Source organism: Lissotriton vulgaris, chromosome 5, assembly GCF_964263255.1.
Source record: "Lissotriton vulgaris chromosome 5, aLisVul1.2, whole genome shotgun sequence".
Lineage (NCBI taxonomy): Eukaryota > Metazoa > Chordata > Amphibia > Caudata > Salamandridae > Lissotriton > Lissotriton vulgaris.
In genome coordinates this window covers 778,542,593-778,567,232 of record NC_141693.1, presented here as the reverse complement: position 1 = coordinate 778,567,232, position 24,640 = coordinate 778,542,593, and the positions used below count along the sequence as shown (strand labels likewise).

The 24,640-nt window shown below is 45.9% G+C and overlaps 1 protein-coding gene across 3 annotated transcripts in view; it reads left to right on the top strand.

Annotated features, from left to right (window-relative positions):
- The window catches only part of HIF1AN (hypoxia inducible factor 1 subunit alpha inhibitor), a 170,364-nt gene that overhangs the window by 13,531 nt on the left and 132,193 nt on the right, over positions 1–24,640 (top strand). For all 3 annotated transcript variants that reach the window (XR_015295931.1, XM_086922245.1, XM_086922246.1), the window contains exons 2-4: positions 732–982; positions 11,943–12,091; positions 19,910–20,055. Coding sequence is in view for 2 of the 3 variants with exons in the window: in XM_086922245.1 (XP_086778371.1) it covers positions 732–982; positions 11,943–12,091; positions 19,910–20,055 (546 nt within the window). In the remaining variant the exon portion in view is untranslated. The remainder of the gene's footprint in view (positions 1–731; positions 983–11,942; positions 12,092–19,909; positions 20,056–24,640) is intronic.

The window sequence follows — 24,640 nt, the reverse complement described above, 5'->3', positions numbered from 1 at the left end:
TAAGCGTTGGCGAAGCATACAGGTGGGGCATTGACCTTCAGCCTTTTAGTTTTGTGAATGTTTTTTTTTAATGGTTTTGGCGAAATGTTGTGGAACATGCCAAGCCCGTCTCAATCTGGCACTGAGGAAACTCTTTCACAGATGTTCTTCTTTTGAAATGGCAGAATGTACACAGTGACGTTAGCAAGTGGCTTAAGTGGGTTGACCCATTGTTCCATGCTGCATGCTGAAATGGGTGTGAAAAATGGCTATTAATAACAGATCAATGGATGAACAAGGGTGACTGAAATCCGCTGTAAGTAAAATAAAAAAATCTAGCTGATTTAACTCCAAAAGCTTAAAAAAAGAACGTTCTGAGAAAATGTCTGTTATTAATTGCGCAGGGGTCTGGTACAGGGCGTTCCCAAACACTATTCTGTGTCCAGACTCTAGACACGCTCATAATGTTCTGGGGAGAATGGTGCTGAGGAAAGCACGCGCTTTCTCATGCCAGGCTGAATCTCCAGTTCTTCTGGGTCATGATAATTTAGTTTAATTTATTTACCAAATATATTTCCACATGCCCTCTGTTTCTGCCATAATGTCTAACTAAATAAATCTTTGTCGAATCTCTGCTGCTCTAGTCTCTCTCCATTTGAAAGTTAAGTTTTTGTTTCAATCTCTGTACCTGTTCGAATCTCTTTATTACAATTTTTTCATTTTTAACATGTTCTTTATATGATTTAAATTAGGAACCGGTGGTACTCACGGACACAAACCTGGTTTATACAGCATTAAAATGGGATTTGGATTACCTCCAGGAGAACATTGGCTGTGGGGACTTCTCTGTTTACAGTGCCAATGGGCACAAGTTTCTGTACTATGACGAGAAGAAAATGGCTAATTTCAAAGACTTTAAACCAAAATCCCAAAGGCAGGAAATGAAATTTGCAGAATTTGTGAAGAAACTTCGAGACATCCAACAGAGGGGAGATGAGGACAGGTAAGTCATTTGTGGTGCCCCTGAATTTACCATGCTTTGTAACCGCTGTATAGCTTAGCAAATATCTGGACAGGTGTTTGCTATTCATGGACCGCAGTTTAAAATGGATGGCTCATATGTGGATTAAAAATAAACTACAATCCCCATAACAAAAATCCAACTATGGGGTGCAATTATGCAGGTAGCATGAACAAGCACATGTTTTCAAGCAGCAGAAGTTGTTTTCCCAGCGTAAATCCCCTGCCCCTTTGCATATCCAGCATAAGGTGACAATACTTTGAGTGCTGCACTCCAGAATTCTTCGCTTTTTTTGTCTGGAGTTTTTTTGGTCCATTTGTTGGAGTTTTGTTTCACCTACATCTTCAGAAGATTCCTTGGTGGCTGTGCCCTAGTTCTGTTTCCTTCTACATTTGCTCTTAGTAAACCTCCCTCTTCCGAACATCTCAGCTTGTTGGATCAAGAACATCTTTGTTTACAATCCATATAACAGATGTGCCTATTGACTTCATCCTCCACATTCAAACAAAACGAGATATCTGCAAGTCTTTTACAACGAGACTTTGAGGGCATGGGAAAGAGGATAGTTGCTTGCATGTGAAGGACCTTTATTCAGCAAAGAGTCAATGAACACTGTTCTCCTGTCTCTTCTTTCAAGGCCACAGATAAAATGAACCTGGAATCCTACATCTTTTTTCCTCAGACTTTCTATGTTTTCCTCAAAGCCTCTGCTGAGAAGAAGCAGGCTTCTTTCTGGTTTGGTGGAGAAGAAAGAAATTCAAAAACGTAAATACTTTGTCAACTGCACCATTCTCTTGGCCAGGATCTTAATTTCTACCTAAATTTGAATAGACCGTCATGCCTACTCATCACCGATTTTTATTTTTGATAACTGAGTATTATTGCAAGACCACGCACCGCTTTTCCACTTTGGTACAATCAAGAGCAGCATCTTTGAGGATGCCTCTCTCTTCACTTTGTCAATAACAGACAGTCTTTTTATGACTTTCATTCCACTGCAGCTGAGTTTCATAAACCTCTACTCAGATTTTGGAGGTGCCCTTTTCCAGAAAGATTTGAGATGCTCAGTGCGAAAGAGGCTTATGGCAGCATCCAAAAGGCTCCCACCTGCACAAGTCTTCAAAACTTGAACATTGACTTTCTGCTTCATTGAGAACAAAGACTACTACTGCATTCACACAAGTATGATGATAGTCTCCAAACTCTTCAGCCAAGTGACTCTGGATACCTTTACTTGATCCGGATCATCCAAGTCCCAGGCAGCCATTTTCACTCCTCCACTACCCCCTAAAATATGGGAAGCAGTGTCTCCTCCAGTTTACAGACCAACTGTGGGGTCTTGTACTTTGATTTCAACACCACAGCCTAGACAATTATCTGAACCTTTTTGTCTTTCCCCTCCACAACGACCTGCTGCCCCTGCACCTCCAAAGGCCATCTCTAGGAAGCTAGTGTGGGATACACACATAACCTTGATGAGGACCCGCCATCTATAACAGCTGATACAGTGAAATCTCTCTTGAACTTAATTTATACCAATCCCGACACTGTCGCCTGGAGTAAGTCCGGAGGGATAGCTCCGGGCTCCGAGAACGAATTGAAGAGGCGTGTCAATATCGGCGCCAATTCCTGGCAGAACGTCTTGTAGAAAAGGGGGGTATATCCGTCGGGCCCCGGGGCCTTCCCTAGTTTAAGGCGAGTGATCGCCGTGATGACCTCCTCGGGCCTGATTTCTCGCTCCAAGTGCTGGGCCTGTTCCGGGGTAAGCGAAGGAAGAACTGATTCCAGATAATCATCCTCATCCTGCGCCGAGGGGGGCATTCCCGTGTAAAGATCGGCATAATCTTGACGGAACCTGTCCGCGATCCGGTCGTCCTCCGTGGCCGTCCCTCCGCCGGGAACCGACAACTCTTTCACTCGGTGTTTCTGGTGTTGCATGCAAAGTTTATTCGCAAGGAGTCGGCCGCACCTGTCCCCGCCGGTATAGTACTTATGTTTCAGGCGTAGCGCCGCGTATTCTGCTCTGTCCATGTCTAGAGCGGACAGGAGTTTCCTGGCGGCTCTAAGTTGTCGCCAAACTCTGGGCGCCCCCGTTCTCTGGTGTACCTGTTCCAGTTCCCTCACTTTGCTCGTAAGATCATCCCGTTTCAGTTGACGCTCCTTGTTCTCCGCTGAGGAGATCGCAATGAACTCGCCTCGAAGCACCGCCTTCAGGGCCGCCCATTGCGTAGCGCGGGTGGTGTCGTCGTTATCGTTATAGTGTTGGTATTCAGCCATGGAATCACGTATGCGTTTGATCACTGATTGTCTGTGGAGTCCGGGTCGACCGCTACAGGAGGTGCCGTTCTTACGTAGACCCCACCGCCCCACCAACCTTTATGCGTCGTTTGTCACGAGGGTCACACTGCAGGTATGGGATGCTGTGAACTGCAAACACGAGCTCACCACCTTTCCATCGCCGTTCACACCGATAATAGACAATCCGGACTTCGGCCCCGGCATGGAACCCGGAGCTTATGTGCGCTGGCGTGAGGCTCGATGCTCTGCATTGTTCCACATGTATGGCCCGGAAGGAGCCGTGCCCTTCCTGGACCTTCGACGGGAATTCGATCTGCCTGAAAAGGAACGCTTGAGATATATGCAGGTGCGGCACTGGGCGCTTCAACCGCAGGTGCGAGAACTGGCTGATCGGAAACTCACACCTTACGAACGATGGCTGGTGACGCGCTCTTCGGACGCCAAGCTTATCTCGGATCTATATAAGCTCCTGCAACCCCCTTCGTCCCACATCTACAATCCCGGTCGAGAGCGCTGGGAACGGGAACTTGGTAGACCGCTGAGCCGCACTGACTGGGATCACATCTCCTACCGGGCACGACACTCCGCCTATCACACGGGGCTCACTGAAACACTCACAAAAATCTCCACCTACTGGTACTACACTCCCGCAAGACTACACGAAATGAATCACAATATCCCACAGACATGCTGGCGGGAATGTGGGCAGGTCGGAACACTTACTCATGTCCTATGGGACTGCCCTTTACTAAGCCCCTATTGGGAGGAGGAGTTGGAGGAGATAGACAGGTGCTTTGAAATTGAACTACCGCGCTTCCCTGCCTATGTTCTGCTGGGCCTGCCCAATGGCCTGATGTATCCTCTGAAATCCAAGAAAGGCAGGCAAATAGCAATCGCATTGGGTTCGGCGATCCAGAACATACTCATTCATTGGCGCACCACTACGCTTCCCACTGCTGTTGGCTGGCTGCATAGGTTGTGGCATGTCTTGGGGATGGAGAAGATGTCCCTTATGGCGTCAGGAGAGGTAGATACATTCGAGGAGTTGTGGTTGCCCTTTCATACCTTGCTACAGTCAGAATTCAGGGAAATTACCTGTCCCAGGTACCTTAGGCTGCTGCGACTGTCATCCCCGGCGGCACCGTCTACATGAATCACTCTTGAGAACAGGAAGGACCGGGGGAATGAGCAACCTGCTGCGATGGTGAAGTGGGGCATTCTTAGCACAGTACGGAGGGTGGGAGGGTGGGGATAGGTATGGGGAAGGGAGGGGGGGAGTTGAGTAAGGGGGAGTTGATTTTGGACTTGTTTCCCAAGCATTTGCGCCTGTTACATAACCCTGAGAGCTGCTGATCTCCTATCACTGTAGCCACAGGCCGCATTCCTATGGCGAATTGATTGCCCTATTCTAACCGAGACAATTGTAATTGTTGACCTGCGTTGTTTCTTTTTTCGATGCAGTAATAAAATACTTTAAACCAAATTATAAAAGCCAAGTCTTTAAAGGAATGCGGCTGATAATCAAATTGCCAACTAGAGGGCTAGATTGTGTTTATGCCAAATAACTATGTGACGCAAATGAATGAAAAATCACATGAGGATGTCGGTCCACTGTACTAATGGAACTTTTGTGAGTGCTGACGTTTTCTCTTCGTGCAAAGAAGGGAGTTGTGAAATAAATAAATATATATGTGTATGTATGTGTGTATGTGTGTATATATATATATATATATATATGTATGTGTATATGTGTATATGTGTATGTGTATGTGTATGTATATATATATATATATGTGTATGTATATATATTTATGTGTATGTGTATGCATATATATATATGTATATGTGTATATATAGTTAGGACCTACTTTCCAAAGGAAATCCGTAACATTCTATTGGGAATAACTTTGGCGCCGGTGGACGAATCTTCGCGAATTTCTCAAAGAAGATAGCCCGTTCCGCTCCGCTTCTTCCTGGAACGTCTCGGGTAGATTAGTCAAGTGGGGGCCGAGAAAAAAGGGGGGGTCCCAAAACGTGTTTTCCCCATGTTATTTTCCATAGGACGATTAGACACGGCTACAGCCCGAACTGCTGAATGGAATTACAAGAAATTTGGCAAAATGGTAGTCTGATTCGCAGATCGGCCTTTTGTTTAGATGGTGTAAATCCCTCCTGTAGTTGTTGAGAAAATCGAATTTGAAATTTTTTATATTTCTATTAGCGCGCACCTTCCCGTGCACGAGCTACATGCTGATTGGCTGCCACTGTCTGTCAACACTCCAAAACAGAAATTAATGGCAGCCATCTTGTGCCTCGGTAGACTGAGGCACAAGAAAGCAGAAAAACGTGTAGAACAGAAAAAGGGGGCAGGGTAGAAACACCCTGACCCCCTAGGCCTGCCCAGGCGGTCCCACAAGGACCCCCAAGGGCAAATTTTTTTTTTTTTTACTTTTTTTTTTCAAATTACCCCCCGGGGGGACAAAATCGTGAGGGCATAGTGATAAAGAAGTGTGGGGAGCCCCAATCCCACCCCCCTACACCTCCCCGGGGACCGCCGCCCCCCGGGGAAAAGCAATGCAGCCCTCTTGCGCATAATGGAGGCTCATGGTGGGCTAGTTGGCCCCTTGGGACCCCCAGTATGGAAGGGAAATTAATCCCCCAATTTAGAACACTCTACAGGGCGTGTTTGCACAGTTTAACTTGGGAAATGAATTCCTGTTCAATACTGAGGTCCCCGAGAGGGAACTAGTCCAACAGGTATCTCCAGTAAGCGCCATGGAGCTGCACTGCAGAGTGTTGTAAAAAAGGGGCATGCCCTCTGAACACCTGCCTGCAAAAATATAGTAAATCAGTATATAAAATTTTTTTTAATACATTTAAAAATTGGCATTTAAAAAACCTTCGAAATTCACTGAAAAAACATAGGTTTCAGGCCTGATATAGTTAGGAATTAGCATTAAAAAAACCTTGCAAATTCACTGAAAAAAACATTGGTTTCAGGCCTTATATAGTTAGGAAGTAGCATTTAAAAACCTTGCAAATTCACTGAAAAACCATAGGTTTCAGGCCTTATATAGTTAGGAATTAGCATTTAAAAAACCTTTGAAATTCACTGAAAAAACCATAGGTTTCAGACCTTATATAGTTAGGAATTAGCATTTAAAAAACTTTTGAAATTCACTCAAAGTATAAGTTTTAGGGGTGTTATAGTTAGCTGGACATTTCACTCATACAAAACCATTGAAATTGCTCATATATAGTTAATTGTAATAACTATACTTCGCACACCCGCAATCCACTGCTGATGATGTCACACATTACATCATTCATGACATGGTCAGTGACATCACTGATGACATCTCAAATGACATCACTGATGACATCATCCACATGACAATCGCATACACCTTTTCATATACTAGTAAAATCTTTCATCACTCTTTGTAAAATACAGAGTATCATATTTCAATCCATTGACACAGCAATACAAGTATCTAAAAACCCACTCAGTGATTCCTAGATGTATACACACATCTAATCACTTACCTGTAAATTCACTCATACATGCTGTCAATGAAAAATAGAAGACTATCAAAAATACTGATACACCTATATCGACATTACACACCAGCACACCGCCTATTCACATATGAAGTTATCCTACTCACTTATGCAAACAATGGATCATACCTACATACTTACTTAGCTCCACACTTATACAAACACCACTTCATCTATTCATTTAGATAGTAAGTCATACTTAGCGTATTATAATTCATTATTACAAGTATACAGGCATCCATACAGTCACTCACACAATCATTGAGTCTTATGTATACTTATTTATATACAACAACTGAGACATACACTGCCTTTTTATTTTTGTAGTTTGTTGGACATTTACCATTGAGAAATATATTTGCTCATCACCATACCCATAAAGATATACACTCACCCAAACAAATGTTAGAACATGTAGTTTTAACTTCATATATCTACTGAATCAACTATTCACACATCTTTGGGCAGTCACACACCCCCCACCGAACCACACACAGATTCACTCTCCCATACAAATACTCAGTTAACTAATCAATAACTAATATAGTCTTTCACATACCTAGTAACCAACTGGAGAACCAGTTTACACAACAACTGACAAAGTGATACAGCTATTCACACAGTTTAATCACTATCCACTATATTTAGTGAGACACTATAAATTGGTAAAGTAAACAGTCAATTACACTGCTACTAAATCCTCCATCCAAATATTTATTTTTATATATCCAATCATACTTCAATGCAAATTGCTATATATATAATGCATATTTAAATAACGAAGCAAACCACATTCACTGGATGATGCCATCAGTGATGTCATCAGTGATGTCATTTGAGATGTCATCAGTGATGTCCCTGACCATGTCATGAATGATGTAATATGTGACATCATCAGCAGTGGATTGCGGGTGTGTGAAATATAGTTAGTACAACTAACTATATATGAGCAATTTCAATGGTTTTGTATGAGTGAAATGTCCAGCTAACTAGAACACCCCTAAAACTTAGTTTTGTGAGTGAATTTCAAAGGTTTTTTTAAATGCTAATTCCTAACTATATAAGGCCTGAAACCTATGGTTTTTTCAGTGAGTATGTATATGTGTATGTGTATGTATATGTGTGTATGTATATATATATATATATATATATATATATATATATATATATGTATGTGTATGTGTGTGTGTGTATGTATATGTGTGTATGTATATATATATATATATATATATATATATATATATATATATGTATGTGTATGTGTGTGTGTGTATGTATATGTGTATATATATATATATATATATATATATATATATATATGTGTATATGTATGTATGTGTGTATGTGTATATATATTTTTGAAGCTCACTAGTCCGTCTGCTCTCCTTCACTCGCGACCGGGTGCTCTTGATAGCGGGTGACGGTGCCACGCTGGTCCCAATCAGACAAGGCTCTGATGCAAAAAGCACGCAGCACTCACGGCGACAATTCCAATATCTGTTTATTGGACAAACACTCTCGCAACTGCCTCCAGCCGTGCCTCCTCATCAAACATTATCCGTAATATATTGTTATTTCTTCGTTATACTTTAAATTCGAGTGTTGCCCCCTCGGTCTACCAGGTCCTTAATTCATGTGCACATTGGTTAAACAAAACCGATCTTTAAATCTGAAAAGTCAGAAAATCTTTACCGCGTTTCGCTGGAGCCGCGTTTCACTGAAGCCGCTCCACTTCAAAGAGCTGCTATATATGTATGTGTTTTGGCCTTAGCTAATGGGTTCCTGAGGGCTGAAGGGCAAACCTTCATTGCACATGCCAAATGCTGTGCGCATTATGGAGTTGGCAGCCGACTGGTGGTTTTGCCACAGGGCCTGGCAGCAGGCCAAGCCGTTTGACCAAACTGCTGCTGTGCACTGCCAAAGGCTGTGCACTGATTATAGTTGGCTGCCTCCGGGGAGTTGGAAGCAGGGTCTGGCTTGAAGACTGGTCATGTGGCTAACCCCTCTCCACCCTTGAGTAAAGTCTGTGTGTGACATTGGGTTGGCTGCCTACGCTGGGGTTGGGGGGGGGGGGTGTTGGCCTCCAGGTGGGTTGGCCTGTGGGGTGTTTGCCACAGGGATTGACTGCAGGCTCGGCCCTGTGGTCAACTCCTCTGTGCACCGGCACAGGGGGGAGGGCTTGGCTGTACGCCTGGTAATAAAATATTACTTCTAGTTTAAAAAAAAAAAAAGCCATAGAAATTCACTGAAAAAGACAAAGATTAAAGTAGCATCATAGTTAGGTTTGATAAAATATTTTTATTTTTAACAAAAACAGCTTTTGAAATTTACTGAAAAAAACAAAGGTTAAATTAGCATTGCCATTTGAATATGTCTGTTATAGCAATGTTTTGGGGGACACTAGAATGCCCAAGACGAGATGGACGCACTTTAGTGCAGCTCTGCCAGCCAGAAATTGACATCTGCCAATTTGACGCTGTTCTCCTCTACTTTGCACACCATTGGCAAGCAGACATAGTTAAGCATACCTGCATTGCCGTATTTCTGGCCAGATTGATGATATGGTGCTGCTAGCCAGCCACGTAATCGTACAGCACAGCCTACGTGTGGGCTGGGCTACCTGCTGTCGCACTGGTGCCTGAGGTGGAGGAGATCCCGAGGTCCGCTGCAGTCCTGCGGGGCCTGGCATGAAGGCTGGACTCCTGGCGCTGTTTGGTGAGACTGCGGCGACCCCCTTCCTTTACTGTCTTGGGTGGAGGGTCAAGAGTGACTGCTGCAGGGGGAGCTGGTCCGTGAGGCCGGAGCCGTTGTGGCTAGACGACCGTGGCCTGTTTTGTGCCTCATTAGCCGCAGGCAGCTCTGTGAAGAAGTCTGCGCCTGGTCTTTGAGGAGCCGGTCAGCCACTAGTCATCCTGATGAATGGCCCTGCGGTGGCGGCGCGACCTGCAAACACCTCCAGCAGCTTGCTAAGGAGTACTGCCTGTGCCGAGGGGAGCTGCGGGCCGTGGCATTGGGAGCTGCTGCTGGGAGGTGCTGCTGATGGTGCCTGCACTGGAGGCCGGCCTGTGTGCCTTGGGCTGTGGACGCCCAGCGGAATCTGCCTGCTGCCATATAGTGTTAGGAGTAGTTGCAACACATGATATTGCTGCTGTGTCGCGCCCTCCCTTCCGACTCTGTGTGGTGTTGCGACCTACGACCACCACTGGGATATTTCTAACACTGCTGGGACCCGCTGCTGGTTTTGATGTGGCCTGAACTTGCAGCAGTGGCTAACCTGAAACCAGGCTCATCTCCTCCACAAACTTTTTAAGAAAGAAGTAAAAGCGATCCTCATGGCTAAATACACATGATCTATTATTCTATATTTCTCAAGAATCCGCTCTGTACTACCTGCCTGACCCCTTGGACTATTTGTATTACTTGTATTATTGACTTATTTGATTGTATACGTTCCCTCTTTGTATATTTTTATATTGTTGACGCACCTGTTTGACTTTGCATACTGTACCCTACACCACCTCAACTATTCCTACTCTTGTACTACTGATGCACCTGTGTGACTATGCACCCTGTACTCACCTACCTCAACTATGCCTACCTTTATGCTATCTCCAAAAGCATTTTAAGCACGCTCAAACAAGTATATGCTCCTTCTTCTTGTACCTTTATACTATTGGCGCATCTGTTTGACTATGCACCTTGTACCTACACTACTTCAACTTTGACCTACCTCTTGTAATTTGACCTACCTATGTAACTATGCACCTTGTACCTAACTACCTCAACTATTACATACTATTATCCTATCACCCCCTTGTCCTTGTAAAGCGCTCTGATATCTGCAAAGATCTTGTTCGCGCTATATAAAACTTTCAAAATAAATAAAATAAATAACTGGAGTTCATGTGAGGTGCTACTCTGGGCTGTGGGTGTCCTGTAGCCGTCCCCTGTGCTGCTCTGGGCATATATTTATGGTGCATTGTGACACCAATACTGTCAGTGACTGTGAAAAGGCGGATGCCACCTGGGGACCTTGTAGGGTTTGTGCAGACTGTTCTGGTCTCTATGGGGCCTGTGGTGAGGCACCACATAAATTACTGAAAATATCACTACATTATATTTAAGGAGAAATAGTGTTTTTAATCCTCTCCTTCAATTTTTTTTAATTTCAATGTTTAATGACACAATCACATGTTCAAATTTTGAGATGATGTGGTTGGCTGGGTTGAGGCTATTTTCTGAGTCCCACGTTTTGCGTTGTGAAAAATATTTACACAGTCATGGACTCCCAACATCACAGGTGGCTGACAACAGGACAGTGGTGATTGGCCAGAATCATGTAGACTGATTGGCGAAAGGGATGATGATTTGCAGAGGAGGACATTGACCATATTTTCCCTAGTAACTCCATCCAGAGAGGTGTGCTCTTACAGAGGATTCTCTTCTACGAACGTTACTGTGCATTAACTAGTCATGTGCCTGCGTTCTTTGCCAAATCGAAGTTCCCTCTTTTCTTTGTCTTTTTCCGAAAGAATAGGGAAATGCTGTCGTTTGGAGCTATATACTGCCTTTTCAATGTGACTGACGGTCCTAAAAAAATCCCTGCTAGTATTAATTTACTTTAGACAGTTATTATGGGATCCTCATGCAGCTATGATCACATACGTCTGTTTCCTAAAAAAAAAATCCGGCATAAGGCACTTAGCTGCACACAGTCGCAAAGCTTCTTAAATTGAGTTTTGAATAAATTGCAATCGAAAACAACAAAACTAGTTGTAATGCAGAAATGAAATGGAACATCCCAATTCTATCACAAGCGCTACAAAATGTTTTTTGTTGTCATCCAGTATGGGCTAATAATCTAATTCATTCTAAATGTGGTCTTTTAGCCTTTCCGTACCAACTGCCCCAACCAACTTTAATTTAGCTGAGGGAGCCCCTGTTCATTGCGATGGTGTAGAAATGCGCGTATGGTCTCTGAACAGAAACGAGTTCTGTCTGTTACTAGTAACATGTGGCTTGACGTCGAACCGTAGAACAGAGGAAATCTTTTATTGTGTGTGTTTTTTGTTTTTCTATACAGGTTGTATTTGCAGCAGACGCTGAATGACACTGTCGGGAAGAACATTGTGGTGGATTTTCTAGGCTTTAATTGGAACTGGATTAATAAACAGCAGGCGAAACACAGCTGGGGGCAGCTGACTTCCAATCTGCTGCTCATTGGCATGGAGGGTAAGAGGATGGGTGAGAGTTGTTATGACGAATACTCTGGGCACCGTGTGGAGGGAGGGTTGTGCATTAATTCTGACCTGATAACGTAGCCTTGCTTACAAATACTTCCTACGTTAGTAGATAGTCCACAGATTGCTACAAGGGAGAGGTATTTTTTAAAAATAGTGTCTGCATGACTGTATGCTATTTAAAGAAAAGGAAACTTTTTGGCACTATCCCTGCTCTAAACTTATTTCTGGAAGGACTTTGTCTTACTATCATGTACCAGGGGGTTGTATGACATTACAACGTATTCCGTTGCAACACATGCCTTTACCACGCATGTGTTACAACGCGAATGCAATTACTACGCATAACCTTTACCACGAAAATGCCTTTACCACGCATATTTCTACAACGATTTTCGTTGTAAATCCATGCATGTTAATGGCATTTTTTGGTAATGGTTATCTCCGATCCCTGCCCCAATTCTATAAACTGCTCCCGATTCCCGCCACAAACCCGTTTATCACATAGCCCTCCCCTTAACCCTAATTTAGCCCATCTCTTCACAACCCCCTCATCCCTTACATTTTTTTTTAAACTAAAATCCCCCTTGCCTTTCCTCGACCTCTTCTCTTCAAGCTGTTCTGTTGTGACTTTGCACGTTGTAAAGAGGAAGCAGGAGTGTCTTTCTGTTTCCTCTAAAGACGCCGATTGCCTCCACATTGCGACGGAAACAGGTGAGTTTTCTTTTTCGCATGTTTTTTTTTGGGGGGGGGACCCCCAAGCTCGCTTTTTTTTAAAATGTATAATAATGGCCTTTACCACACATGCCTTTACTACGTATTTCGTAGTAAATGTATGCGTGGTAAAGGCTATTCGTGGTAACCACGCATGTGTTGTGATGCATGCGTGGTTAATGTTATGCGTGGAAACTGCCACATTGTAGTGGCTGTTTCCCATACCAGGGGACACTTGGAAAAGAAGGAAATCTACGTGGCATCACTGAAAGCTGCGTAATTCATTTATTTAGCTTCACATTAGTGCATTATCAATCATTCTAAACCAGCAGAGTAATGAGCAATGATCCTTAAGTACCCAGTGCAAACATTTTAGAGCTAAAGTGATTAAGTCAAATGACGTAAATAGGAGTCCTTGTATTGTAGAAAGGATTGGATTGCAAGGATGCAAGGATGTTCATGTAATAAGAGATACTGTATAATTTTGAGTTATTGTAAAATTGCCATGCAGTAGTAATAGTAGTAGGTACAGGGCTTTCTGTAGGAATTATATTTAATATTTGAATTGACAAATGCCTTAACCTACTTTGACCTTTACCATCTTCTTGAACACCTCGGCTCGCGCCACCCTACTCACCCAACATTGCCTCACCACACTATAGCTGACCTTCCTCCAAATTAAAGCCCTACATCCTCCTAGGACTTTCTACTTAACACATTACCCATGACCTTAGGGCTGGTACTTATAAACACGTTTACAGCTGCCTCAGTATTCCATGTTGTCCACCTCACAAAATAGTGGAAAAACTGCACATGCCAGCGTTTTCGACTCCATGTGTGGCAACCTCACAGTGTGGACCTTAATTGAGAGTAACCTATTTCAGTGTTACAATTAGACTGTGACCAAAACTGACCGGTTTCAACTGTGCCAAAAAGTTTTTAAAAATCAAAGCAAAAGTAAAGGGAGTTCTTTAGTTGGTCGAAAGATCATACATCTGGAACACTTAAAAAGCTTTTAATTTCTTTAAGGTCTGTATACGATATTAACAGTGTTTAGTCCTGGAAAAAGTTGAGGTGTTGCCATTTACTCTTCACTGCCGGATGACAGAGTAGTAGTTTTGGGAGTTCTTGCTATATCCATAGGAATTGATTTTCAAGCTCTGTTGTGTATCTTAATATAGCTGTCGATTCATGGTGAAGATATTCTAAACATAAAGACTGATTAGATGAAAGAATGTATGGGACACAGCATAATTAACTATTGTTCACATACATTTTTTTCAGTTAAATACATGTGTAGTTTCACACCTTTCTTTCCTGTGAAGTTTTCTGTGTGAACGAAGGCCCTATTTTCTGACATGTGTGGTCCGATCTGGATATCGTGAGAATGTAATCTGTTCCCCCCCCTCTTCTTTTCCTTGTTTTGGCCATTTTTCTGTATGGAAAATTTTTATAGCCATTGCTGGGTTGTGGAATAGAACTAATATCCAAAATACTTTATTTTGGCCTCCCCTTACAGTAGCCGATAAGGATTGTTCATCAGCAAGAAGGTACATGACTTTAGGGGGAAATGAGCAAGACTCCCTGCGACGCCGCTCCGTCCCACGCGACGTCGAGAAGTTGGCCTGGTATATGATGTTCACTATTCTAGTGAGCACCTTGCACCAGTCCAAACAACCCTTATGGTGATGGTTTTAAAGTCAACCTTATAGACCAGCTATCATAGTGGTAGCATGGACAAAGCAGTCTTAGGCTAAACTCGAGTGCATGTGAAGCCAGCTGTTTTACCATATGTAACCCTTTTAATACCAAATGAAAGGACACCACACAGGATATATATAAAATATGTTATTTATTTCTAGACAATCCCTCTGAACTCTTTGAGGTCAGAGGCACAAGCACAATACAAGATGTTTAATTAAAATACAATAAGTTGCACAAAATACAATAGGGCCCTAGGTGGACGCTAAACCATATACTAAAATAGTGGTATAAGGACCACCACACGAAAAGTGAATAGGCCTAGGGCCTAGGGAATCGCTGGGGCTACACTGAAATACCAAGCTTTAGGAAGCAGGAGGCCCACGGGATGCGTGTTCAGTGTCTAAAAACACACGCAGGTTACCATGGAGAATGAATGGGAACGTAAAAGATGGAAACTAGTTCTTTTAGGGCACTTCTGACTGGACTCGATGAAAGGTTCTTGAAACCTAGACAGTTGGATAGTCAATACCCACAGGAGCACCGGAGTACTCGCGTTACCTCACCCACATGAAGCGGGTGCATAGGTGTCAAAGTGTGTTGGGTTTCGTCGCTGAATCCTAGGAGCCTTGAAGAAAGATGCTGCAGGCGACCAGTAGTGAAGTGTCCGGTTGGATCCAAGGGTGGATCAAGGATGAAGCAGAAAGGACAGAGTCTGGGTCACTAGCCAGTGACCAGGAAGGAACCAGGCGATGTCGTGAAGCTATCAGGTGATGTCGTGAAGCTTGTCTCTGCAGCCACGTGGACCAGGAGGCGTCGACGATGACCAGAAGTCTGGCACAGACTGTCCCACGAAGACTCTCGCTGTCGGCGGTGTCGGCTTCCGGTTTGGAGTCAACAAGCCTTGACAAAGGCAACCCACGCAGGAAACTAAGTTGGCTTCTTAATCAGACCAGCAAGGTCTGATGGGCTGCTCCTTTTGAGGGAAGCAAGGGCCAGTCTTGAGCAACCAGACCAGCGGTGGAAATTCAAGGTTTCGTCGCCAAGATGGCCACTAGCCAACGGGCAAGTGACTGGACAGATGCGTCGAGCAGGAAAATGCAGAAGGGCCCCACGCAGAACTCTTGGAGGGTGCAGGGCTGATCTTCGGTGCAAATGATGCTCGGGGTTGGGGCTTCTCAATCCCCAATGCACAGCTTCGAGGGTGCCTCTTTTCAAGATGGCCGTTCCCACGTTTCTCGTCGCCTCCACGGGTCTCAGCTTTGCTGGGACTGTAGATCGGGCTGTTGGAAGTCTGGAAGTCCGGTTCTTGTCAGGCTCTTTTCCTGGGCTCCGGCGGGAGCGTCGACAAAGCAAGCCGTTGATCGCTGGATGTTGCCTGTTTGCACAGTGTGGTCACTCCTTGACCACAAGGGAGATTCTTGGGTCTTCTATCTTCATGTAGAATGTCGAAGGTCCAGAGTTTCGTTTCAAGTTTCAGTTAGGATAAATCTAAAGTCTTGGGACTCAGCTCCTACCTATATACCAAATCTAGGGGCTGGATTACCTGCTAGGTCCCTCCTATGGGTGGGACCAGGGAAGGTGGTGGTTACACCCCTTTCCCTTTGTCCAGTTTCGCGCCAGAGCTGGGGCTGGGAAGCCCCAGCACCGGTTTGAACTGGACTATGCATGGGACACCTTGTGTGCCCCAGGCAGTGTCTCATTTCTTTCAGCCCTCCCTGCCCCAATACACAAAAGCCTGTCTGGGGTGGTGCTAGCACTTCCCAAGGCAGGAAACCTATTGTCCAAGCCTCCCTCGCTGGAAGGACTCCCAGCAGCAGAAGGTCAGACTTGTGTCTGTGGCAGCAGCATCCATTTTGTGATGCTGAGGCGCTGGTTAACTTTAACCGGGATTAGTAGGAACAACATGTTTTCTCCCTCTAGAAGGGTGGAATGCTACCCCCGTCGCCAGAACTGGAGAGCAGGTAGTATTCCAAAACGTATGACACCTTACTCGACATGTTTTGATGAAGCCAAACCAGAGTTGGCATTTAACCGCGAGGTTCCTAATGCACTGAAGAGTATATGGTATGGCAATATCCTAGAACAGCTATAAGGACATGGTTCCGAAAGCTGCAGACAGGCTCAGCTCATGCTAGAGCACCATCTCACATAAAGCCTCCAGTGACTTATAGGTGTATGTGTCTAGATATAAGGTTAGATATAGGTATACTATATCTAAGCAAGGGGCGATTACACGACCTTGCCCCAGCTGAGTGATCAGCCAGTTGTGTCAATGTGGGTGGCCAGCCAGGGGTGGCATAATACATGCTGCAGCCCCTGGTAGGCCTTGGATGCACCTATGCCCTGGGTACCTATAATATACTGTACAGGGGCTCATAAGGTGACCCAGTATCCAATTGGAGATGTACCTAGGGTACATGGAGTCCATTTTAAAGTGAGAGCAGATAGCCTGGGGCCCTGATTAGCAGGATCCCAGGCCAACTAAGTCTAAACACCAGCTAAACACTAGGTAAAAAATCTGGGGTAACCATAGTAAGTTATCCACCTTCCTACATTCACCATGGATTTCAATACGGCCACCTCCTTTTATGGGCATGAATACGTGGAAAAAAGGAAAGCCTTGTTAGTATTAGTTCACCCACCCCTTTTAGCTCTTTAACTTGCCATTTGTTAGATATATCATCGTTCGTATGCTCCTTCTGCGTCTCGGCAGGGGATCAAAACGGTTTCTGCACGGAAGAGCATCGGAGTGTGAATCAAGAATTGAAGTATCAGTAGGAAATTGAGTTACAAAACAGTAGGTGAGGTGGGATATGAAGGAATCTGTGCAGCAATAGAGGTTTTACATCTCTGTTGCATAGATCTGGAAAACATACTGGGTATTATACGACTATTTTCCATTGGGGGCAAGAGGTGGGGGCTTAGAGCTCTAGAGGACGTTGGGATAAAATCCGGTGCTATTATCTGTTCACATTCTACCAATAGGGTGTCAACCCTATGATGTACACAGTTTTACCAGCAGATTTCCGAGTTTGCCTAGATTTTCTCACTAAAACTCCTGCGCCCTCATCTGTGGTTCGAGGATACCAGTAAAACAGTCTAGTTCCAAGTTCAAACACTATCAGTACAAACATATGATGTAAATGTGATGCAACTGTAGGATTAGATTGAATAACAGTACCTTTGTGTGATAAACGTTAAGAGGGTGACCCAGGTGCAGCCCTCGCTGTGGGAGTTCTTCTGTCCTTAAAAAGCACTGGTGGTCAGGAAGAGCAATGAGTTGTGGAACTTGTAGTTGGTCCCCAGCGGCAGCGCTGATGCAGGCTGCAGCTCGCCCCTGCAGAAGATGAGGTTCAGAAGCCTTCGTGGAATGCAGCAGGTAGACCTTGGACTTTCAAAGGCAGACAGGGAGAATGGTGTTCGCCCCAAGCGAGAATATCAGCAAATGTAACCCCCCCCCCCCCCCCCCCCCCCAACTGCAGGAGTTGGTCAGTCCTTAAGTATCACTGGTGGTCGGGAAGATCAATTAGTTGTGGGACTTCTAGTTGGTCCCCAGCGGCAGCACTGATACATGTTACATCTCCCCTCTACAGGAGACAAGCCTTTGGTGAGGTGGAATGCAGCAGGTAGGCATTGGTCGTCTAAAGGCGGACAGGGTTAATGGTGTTCCCCCCTGATCTCCCCACTAGATTTGATGATCAGTCCATTATGCTATGAAGGTTTCTACCAATTAGAGTTGTCCTCGAACTCCAGGGAGGGCTGTGACATTAGGGAACAATAGCCTTGGAAACTGTATTAGGTAAATGAGTTCAGGTAGTGCAGCTTTCCCACAAGGTATATCAAGGAGCAGTGAGACGGCATTGTCCCCATGCCTCCACAATCTGGCTCCCATAGAACTGTGAAGCCACAGGTCTATTATTACCTTTAGTAAATGTTGCCATCTAGCCATGGCAATTAAGGACTGCTCTTCTGGGGCACTTTACATGGGCCTCTAATATGGGTCCGTATGGGGACAGTAACCCAGACGGCCATGTTCCTAAAGGGTTGTAGTGACCGAAAGCTACATAGATTTAGCCACCACGGGCTGCAAACTGAATATATTTCACAAGCCTACAAATTCAGATGACCATGTTTTTTGGGTAGCTCGTGATGCAGTGAAATAAGTAGCTCTTGTGGCAGACGTTTGCGTAATTCATGTGCTCCACTGCGTTCCATCATTGATCTTATGGGCATCTGTGATTAGTTTTATCTGGTGTTACTGAAAGTTACTCGAATGTACATTGTTCATGAGTTCATTAAAAATTTCACTGCTGCAGATCTTGTGTAAGTAACTTTTTAAAACAACATATGCTTATTTAACCATTCTCGCAGTCCCACCCCATTTAATTCTCTAGAAAGGCTGGCTCTGTCAGTAACATCTGAAAACATCTAAAGTGCGTGGGAGTGTAGACGGCCGCATTGCAAAGTTTCCTAAGAAGCATTGGTATTGCCAAAAGGACTGGCTTTAAAGGACTACGGTTTGTTAACGTGAAACATTACAAGCAAATAGCATGTGAATTAATATGTGGAAGCAAAGAATTGTAGACCTGTAGAATAATATTGTGTTGCTGCCAGCGACAAACACTATACAGTATCTAGCTGTCTAAGATACCTTAATAGCTGTACAATGTCAGATATGTGCCCCTGAAAGTTCAAGCTCAGGCAGCTGGATAAATCAACTAACTGATCACTGCTTCATGAAAGGCAGGTACTTTTTAGGGGAAGCACTCCATTTCTGCCCAATCAGAAAATACTCCTGGCTGCTAACGTGGCTGGCGCCAAAGTGATGTTCGTACAATTGTCTAACAACTGCTGCGCTTTCAAGTCAGGAGATACTGACTTTTTTGTTTAAATGAAAGGTGAACTAAAGGGCATCTACCCTTCTTGCTGGTCTAGTATGGCATGTTTGAAGAGGTAAAACGTTTTATGCAACGAATTTGTCATTTGGTGATGTAAACCAGGATTGCTAAATGGTTGTACTTTAAAATAATCTTGTGATCCTTTCGCCATTAGTGATCTTTACTGAAAGACACTTCCTTTTCCACTGTACATGCTTCATAGATATAAGCATATATATGAAAGGCATAGTCAGAATGAAGTGGGGCATCATTTTCCTTCCACAGTTTCGTGCTTGTATTTCTTGTTTAAAATGTTTTATATGTTACAGTTTCACCCCTTTTTAATCTGTTACAACTTTCTTTGTTAATGGCTCTGTTAATGATAATTCAAATAGGGTTGTAGTAAGTATCTGTTAAAAGATAGACCAGCTTTCATCACAAGCAGTAATGCAGGACAAGTATAGGAACTGGCGTCTTGGCCTATTTTGACCATGTTGGTTTGTCGCTGTGCACAGGGAACGTGACTCCAGCCCACTACGATGAGCAGCAGAACTTCTTCGCCCAGATAAAGGGCTTTAAGCGCTGTATCCTGTTTCCACCTGATCAGTTTGAATGCCTCTATCCGTACCCTGTGCACCATCCCTGTGACAGACAGAGCCAGGTGAGTGAGCTATGTGCCTTGAACTGATGCAGGCTCCTGCACACCGAACTGTAATTAATCTTTTTTATCTTCCCCTTTGACCCAAGCATTGACTTGCAAAATTTAAATCACGAGGTTAATTGAAAAAATGTGTAATGCATGTTCTAGCTAATTTAGTTCTCTTTAGGTGTCATTGCCTACAGTAGATTAGGCACAATGGATGCTGGGTATAAGCTGTGCAACTATACTTGCTTGTCAAATGTACTGAATTTACCTCATATTCTCTACTGCCCTAACAGCAAATGTAACGTTTGGCCTTAGATTAATGGTGACGCCCAAGGTGTGAATGGTGATAATTGTGTTTAAACTGAGGAATAGGCTTTCTAAATTGATGATTGTCGGTTTAATGAAGTCTTTGGAGTTGTAAGAAGATCCTTTGAAGACTTGGTGGGAATTATACACTAGGGTTTTCCTGACTTTCATGATCATAAGGTTTTGTTAATCCTAGTATTTTGTGTCGGAGAGATACTGATGTACATAGTACAGAAAAATGAAATGCTAACACAGCACTGTCAACCGTATATTTTTTTTTAATTGCACATAAATACATTGCATCTTTGTCTATGGCAATACTTTTTGATTTTGGAATAGTTTTTGCAGTTTTTACCTACACCAGATTATTATTGCACAATATTGGAAGAGATGACGTGCCGCTCTCCTCCAGGCTGTGCCGCTCTGCTCCAGGCTGTGCCGCTCTGTTCGACGCCGTGCCGCTCTGTTCGACGCCGTGCCGCTCTGTTCGACGCCGTGCCGCTCTGCTCTACGCCATGCCACTGGACTCTAAGTCACTCTCCGCCATGCTTGTCCCCTCTCTGCCATGCTACCTCTTTCTACGCCATGCCACTCCCCTCCCCTCCCCTCTATGCCATTCCACTCAGAGCCGTTCAACTCTGCGCCTTGCCTCTCCACTCTGCGCCTTGCCGCTCCACTCTGCGCCGTTCTGCTGCCCTGTGTGCCGTGCTGCCCTTTGCTCCCCTACTCTACGCCGTGCGCCACGCCGCTCTACGCCGCTCTACGCCGCACGGCTCTACGCTCCGCTCCATGCCGCTCCGCGCCGCGCCGCTCCGCTCCATGCCGCTCCGCTCCATGCCGCTCCGCTCCATGCCGCTCCGCTCCATGCCGCTCCGCTCCATGCCGCTCCGCTCTATGCCGCTCCGCTCCGCTCTATGCTGCTCCGCTCTGCTCTATGCCGCTCCGCTCTGCTCTATGCCGCTCCGCTCTGCTCTATGCCGCTCCGCTCTGCTCTATGCCGCTCCGCTCTGCTCTATGCCGCTCCGCTCTGCTCTATGCCGCTCCGCTCTGCTCTATGCCGCTCCGCTCTGCTCTATGCCGCTCCGCTCTGCTCTATGCCGCTCCGCTCTATGCCGCTCCGCTCTGCTCTATGCCGCTCCGCTCTGCTCTGTGCCGCTCCGCTCTGCTCTGTGCCGCTCCGCTCTGCTCTGTGCCGCTCCGCTCTGCTCTGTGCCGCTCCGCTCTGCTCTGTGCCGCTCTGCTCTGTGCCGCTCTGCTCTGTGCCGCTCTGCTCTGTGCCGCTCTGCGCCGCTCTGCTCTGTGCCGCTCTGCTCTGTGCCGCTCTGCTCTGTGCCGCTCTGCTCTGTGCCGCTCTGCTCTGTGCCGCTCTGCTCTGTGCCGCTCTGCTCTGTGCCGCTCTGCTCTGTGCCGCTCTGCTCTGTGCCGCTCTGCTCTGTGCCGCTCTGCTCTGTGCCGCTCTGCTCTGTGCCGCTCTGCTCTGTGCCGCTCTGCTCTGTGCCGCTCTGCTCTGTGCCGCTCTGCTCTGTGCCGCTCTGCTCTGTGCCGCTCTGCTCTGTGCCGCTCTGCTCTGTGCCGCTCTGCTCTGTGCCGCTCTGCTCTGTGCCGCTCTGCTCTGTGCCGCTCTGCTCTGTGCCGCTCTGCTCTGTGCCGCTCTGCTCTGTGCCGCTCTGCTCTGTGCCGCTCTGCTCTGTGCCGCTCTGCTCTGTGCCGCTCTGCGCCGCTCTGCTCTGCGCCGCTCCGCTCTGTGCCGCTCCGCTCTGTGCCGCTCCGCTCTGCGCCGCTCCGCTCTTCTCTGCTCCGCTCCGCTCCGCTCTGCTCCGCTCCGCTCTATGCCGCTCCGCTCTGCTCTATGCCGCTCCGCTCTGCTCTATGCCGCTCCGCTCTGCTCTATGCCGCTCCGCTCTGCTCTATGCCGCTCCGCTCTGCTCTATGCCGCTCTGCCCTATGCCGCTCCATTCGACTCGACTCACCGCGACGCCATATGATGATCACTATTCTAGTGAGCACCTTGCACCAGTCCAAACAACCCTTATGGTGATGGTTGTAAAGTCAACCTTATAGACCAGCGATCATAGTGCTAGCATGGACAAAGCAGTCTTAGGCTAAACTCAAGAAGGAATGTGAAGCCAGCTGTTTTACCATATGTAACCCCTTTAATACCAAATGAAAGGACACCACACAGGATATATATGAAATATATATGTTATTTATTACTAGACAAACCCTCTGAACTCTTTGAGGTCAGAGGCACAAGCACAATACAAAATATTCAATTAAAATACAATAAGTTGCACAAAATACAGTAGGGCCCTAGGAGCACGCTAAACCATATACTAAAATAGTGGTATAAGGACCACTACACGGAAAGTGAATAGGCCTAGGGCCTAGGGAATCGCTGGGGCTATGCTGACCTACCAAGATTTAGGAAGCAGGAGACCCACGGGATGCGTGTGCAGTGTCTAAACACACACGCAGGTTACCATAGAGAATGAATGGAAACGTAAAAGATGAAAACTAGTTCTTTTAGGGCACTTCTGACTGGACTCGATGAAAGGTTCTTGAAACCTAGACAGTTGGATAGTCAATACCCACAGGAGCACCGAAGTACTCGTGTTACCTCACCCACAGGAAGCGGGTGCATAGGTGTCAAAGTGTGTCGGGTTTCGTCGTTGAATCCTATGGAGCCTGGAAGAAAGATGCTGCAGGCAACCAGGAGAGAAGTGTCAAGGTGGATCGAAGATGAAGAGGACCTGAAAGCAGAGGGGACAGAGTCTGGGTCACTAGCCAGTGACCAGGAAGGAACCAGGCAATGTCGCAGGGCTGATCTTCGGTGCAAATGATGCTCGGGGCTGGGGATTCTCAATCCCCAATGCACAGCTTTGAGGGGGTCTCCGGTGCTGCACAATTAGCAAGTCGCAGAATTTTCAAGACGGCCGGTCCCACGTCTCTCGTCTCCTCCATGGGTCTCAGCTCTGCTGGGCCTGTGGATCGGGCTGTTAGATGTCTGAAAGTCCGGTTCTTGTCAGGCTCTGTGCTCGGGCTCCGGCGGGAGCGTCGACAAAGCAAGCCGTTGTTTGCTGGATGGTGCCTGCTTGTGTAGGGTGGTCACTCCTTGACCACAAGGGAGATTCTTCAGTAGTCTTCTTGCAAAGTAGATCGTCGAAGGTCCAGAGTTTCGTTTCACAGTTTCAGTCCGGATTAATCTAAAGTCTTGGGACTCAGCTCTTACCTATATACCAAATCTAGGGGCTGGATTACCTGCTAGTTCCCTCCTATGGGTGGGACCAGGGAAGGGGGTGGTTACACCCCTTTCCCTTTGTCCAGTTTTGTGCCAGAGCTGGGGCTGGAGTGCCCCAGCACCGGTTTGAACTGGACCATGCATGGGACACCTTGTGTGCCCCAGGCAGTGTCTCATTTCTTTCAGCCCTCCCTGCCCCAATACACAAAAGCCTGTCTGGGGTGGTGCTAGCACCTCCCAAGGCAGGAAACCTATTGTCCAAGCCTCCCTCGCTGGAAGGACTCCCAGCAGCAGGAGGTCAGACTTGTGTCTGTGGCAGCAGCATCCATTTTGTGATGCTGAGGCTCTGGTTAACTTTAACCGGGAATAGAAGAAACAACATGTCTTCTCCCTCTAGAAGGGTGGAATGCTACCCCCGTCGCCAGAACTGGCGAGGGGGTAGTATTCCAAATCGTATGACACCTTACTCGACATGTTTTGATAAAGGTAAACCAGAGTTAGCATTTAACCGCGAGGTTCATAATGCACTTAAGAGTATATGGTATGGCAATATCCTAGAACAGCTATAAGGACATGGTTCCGAAAGCTGCAGACAGGCTCAGCGCATGCTAGAGCACCATCTCACATAAAACCAAGAACTCTGCCTCCAGGATTAAGGCCCGCCATAGGAGTGACTTAAAGGTGTATGTGTCTAGATAGAAGGTTAGATATAGCTATACTATATCTAAGCAAGGGATGATTACACGACCTTGTCCCAGCTGAGTGATCAGCCAGTTGTGTCAATGTGAGTGGCCTTCCAGGGGTAGCATAATACATGCTGCAGCCCCTGGTAGGCCTTGGATGCACCTATACCCTGGGTACCTATAGTACACTGTACAGGGGCTCATAAGGTGACCCAGCATCCAATTGGTAATGCACCTAAAGTGCATTGTAGTGAATTTAGAGAGAGCAGCTGGGCTCTGGGTCTGATTAGCAGGCCCACAGCCACATTAAGTCGAAAACCAGTGCGGCAAAAAGCAAAAAGTGGGGTGACCATAGGAAAGCAGACCCTACTCT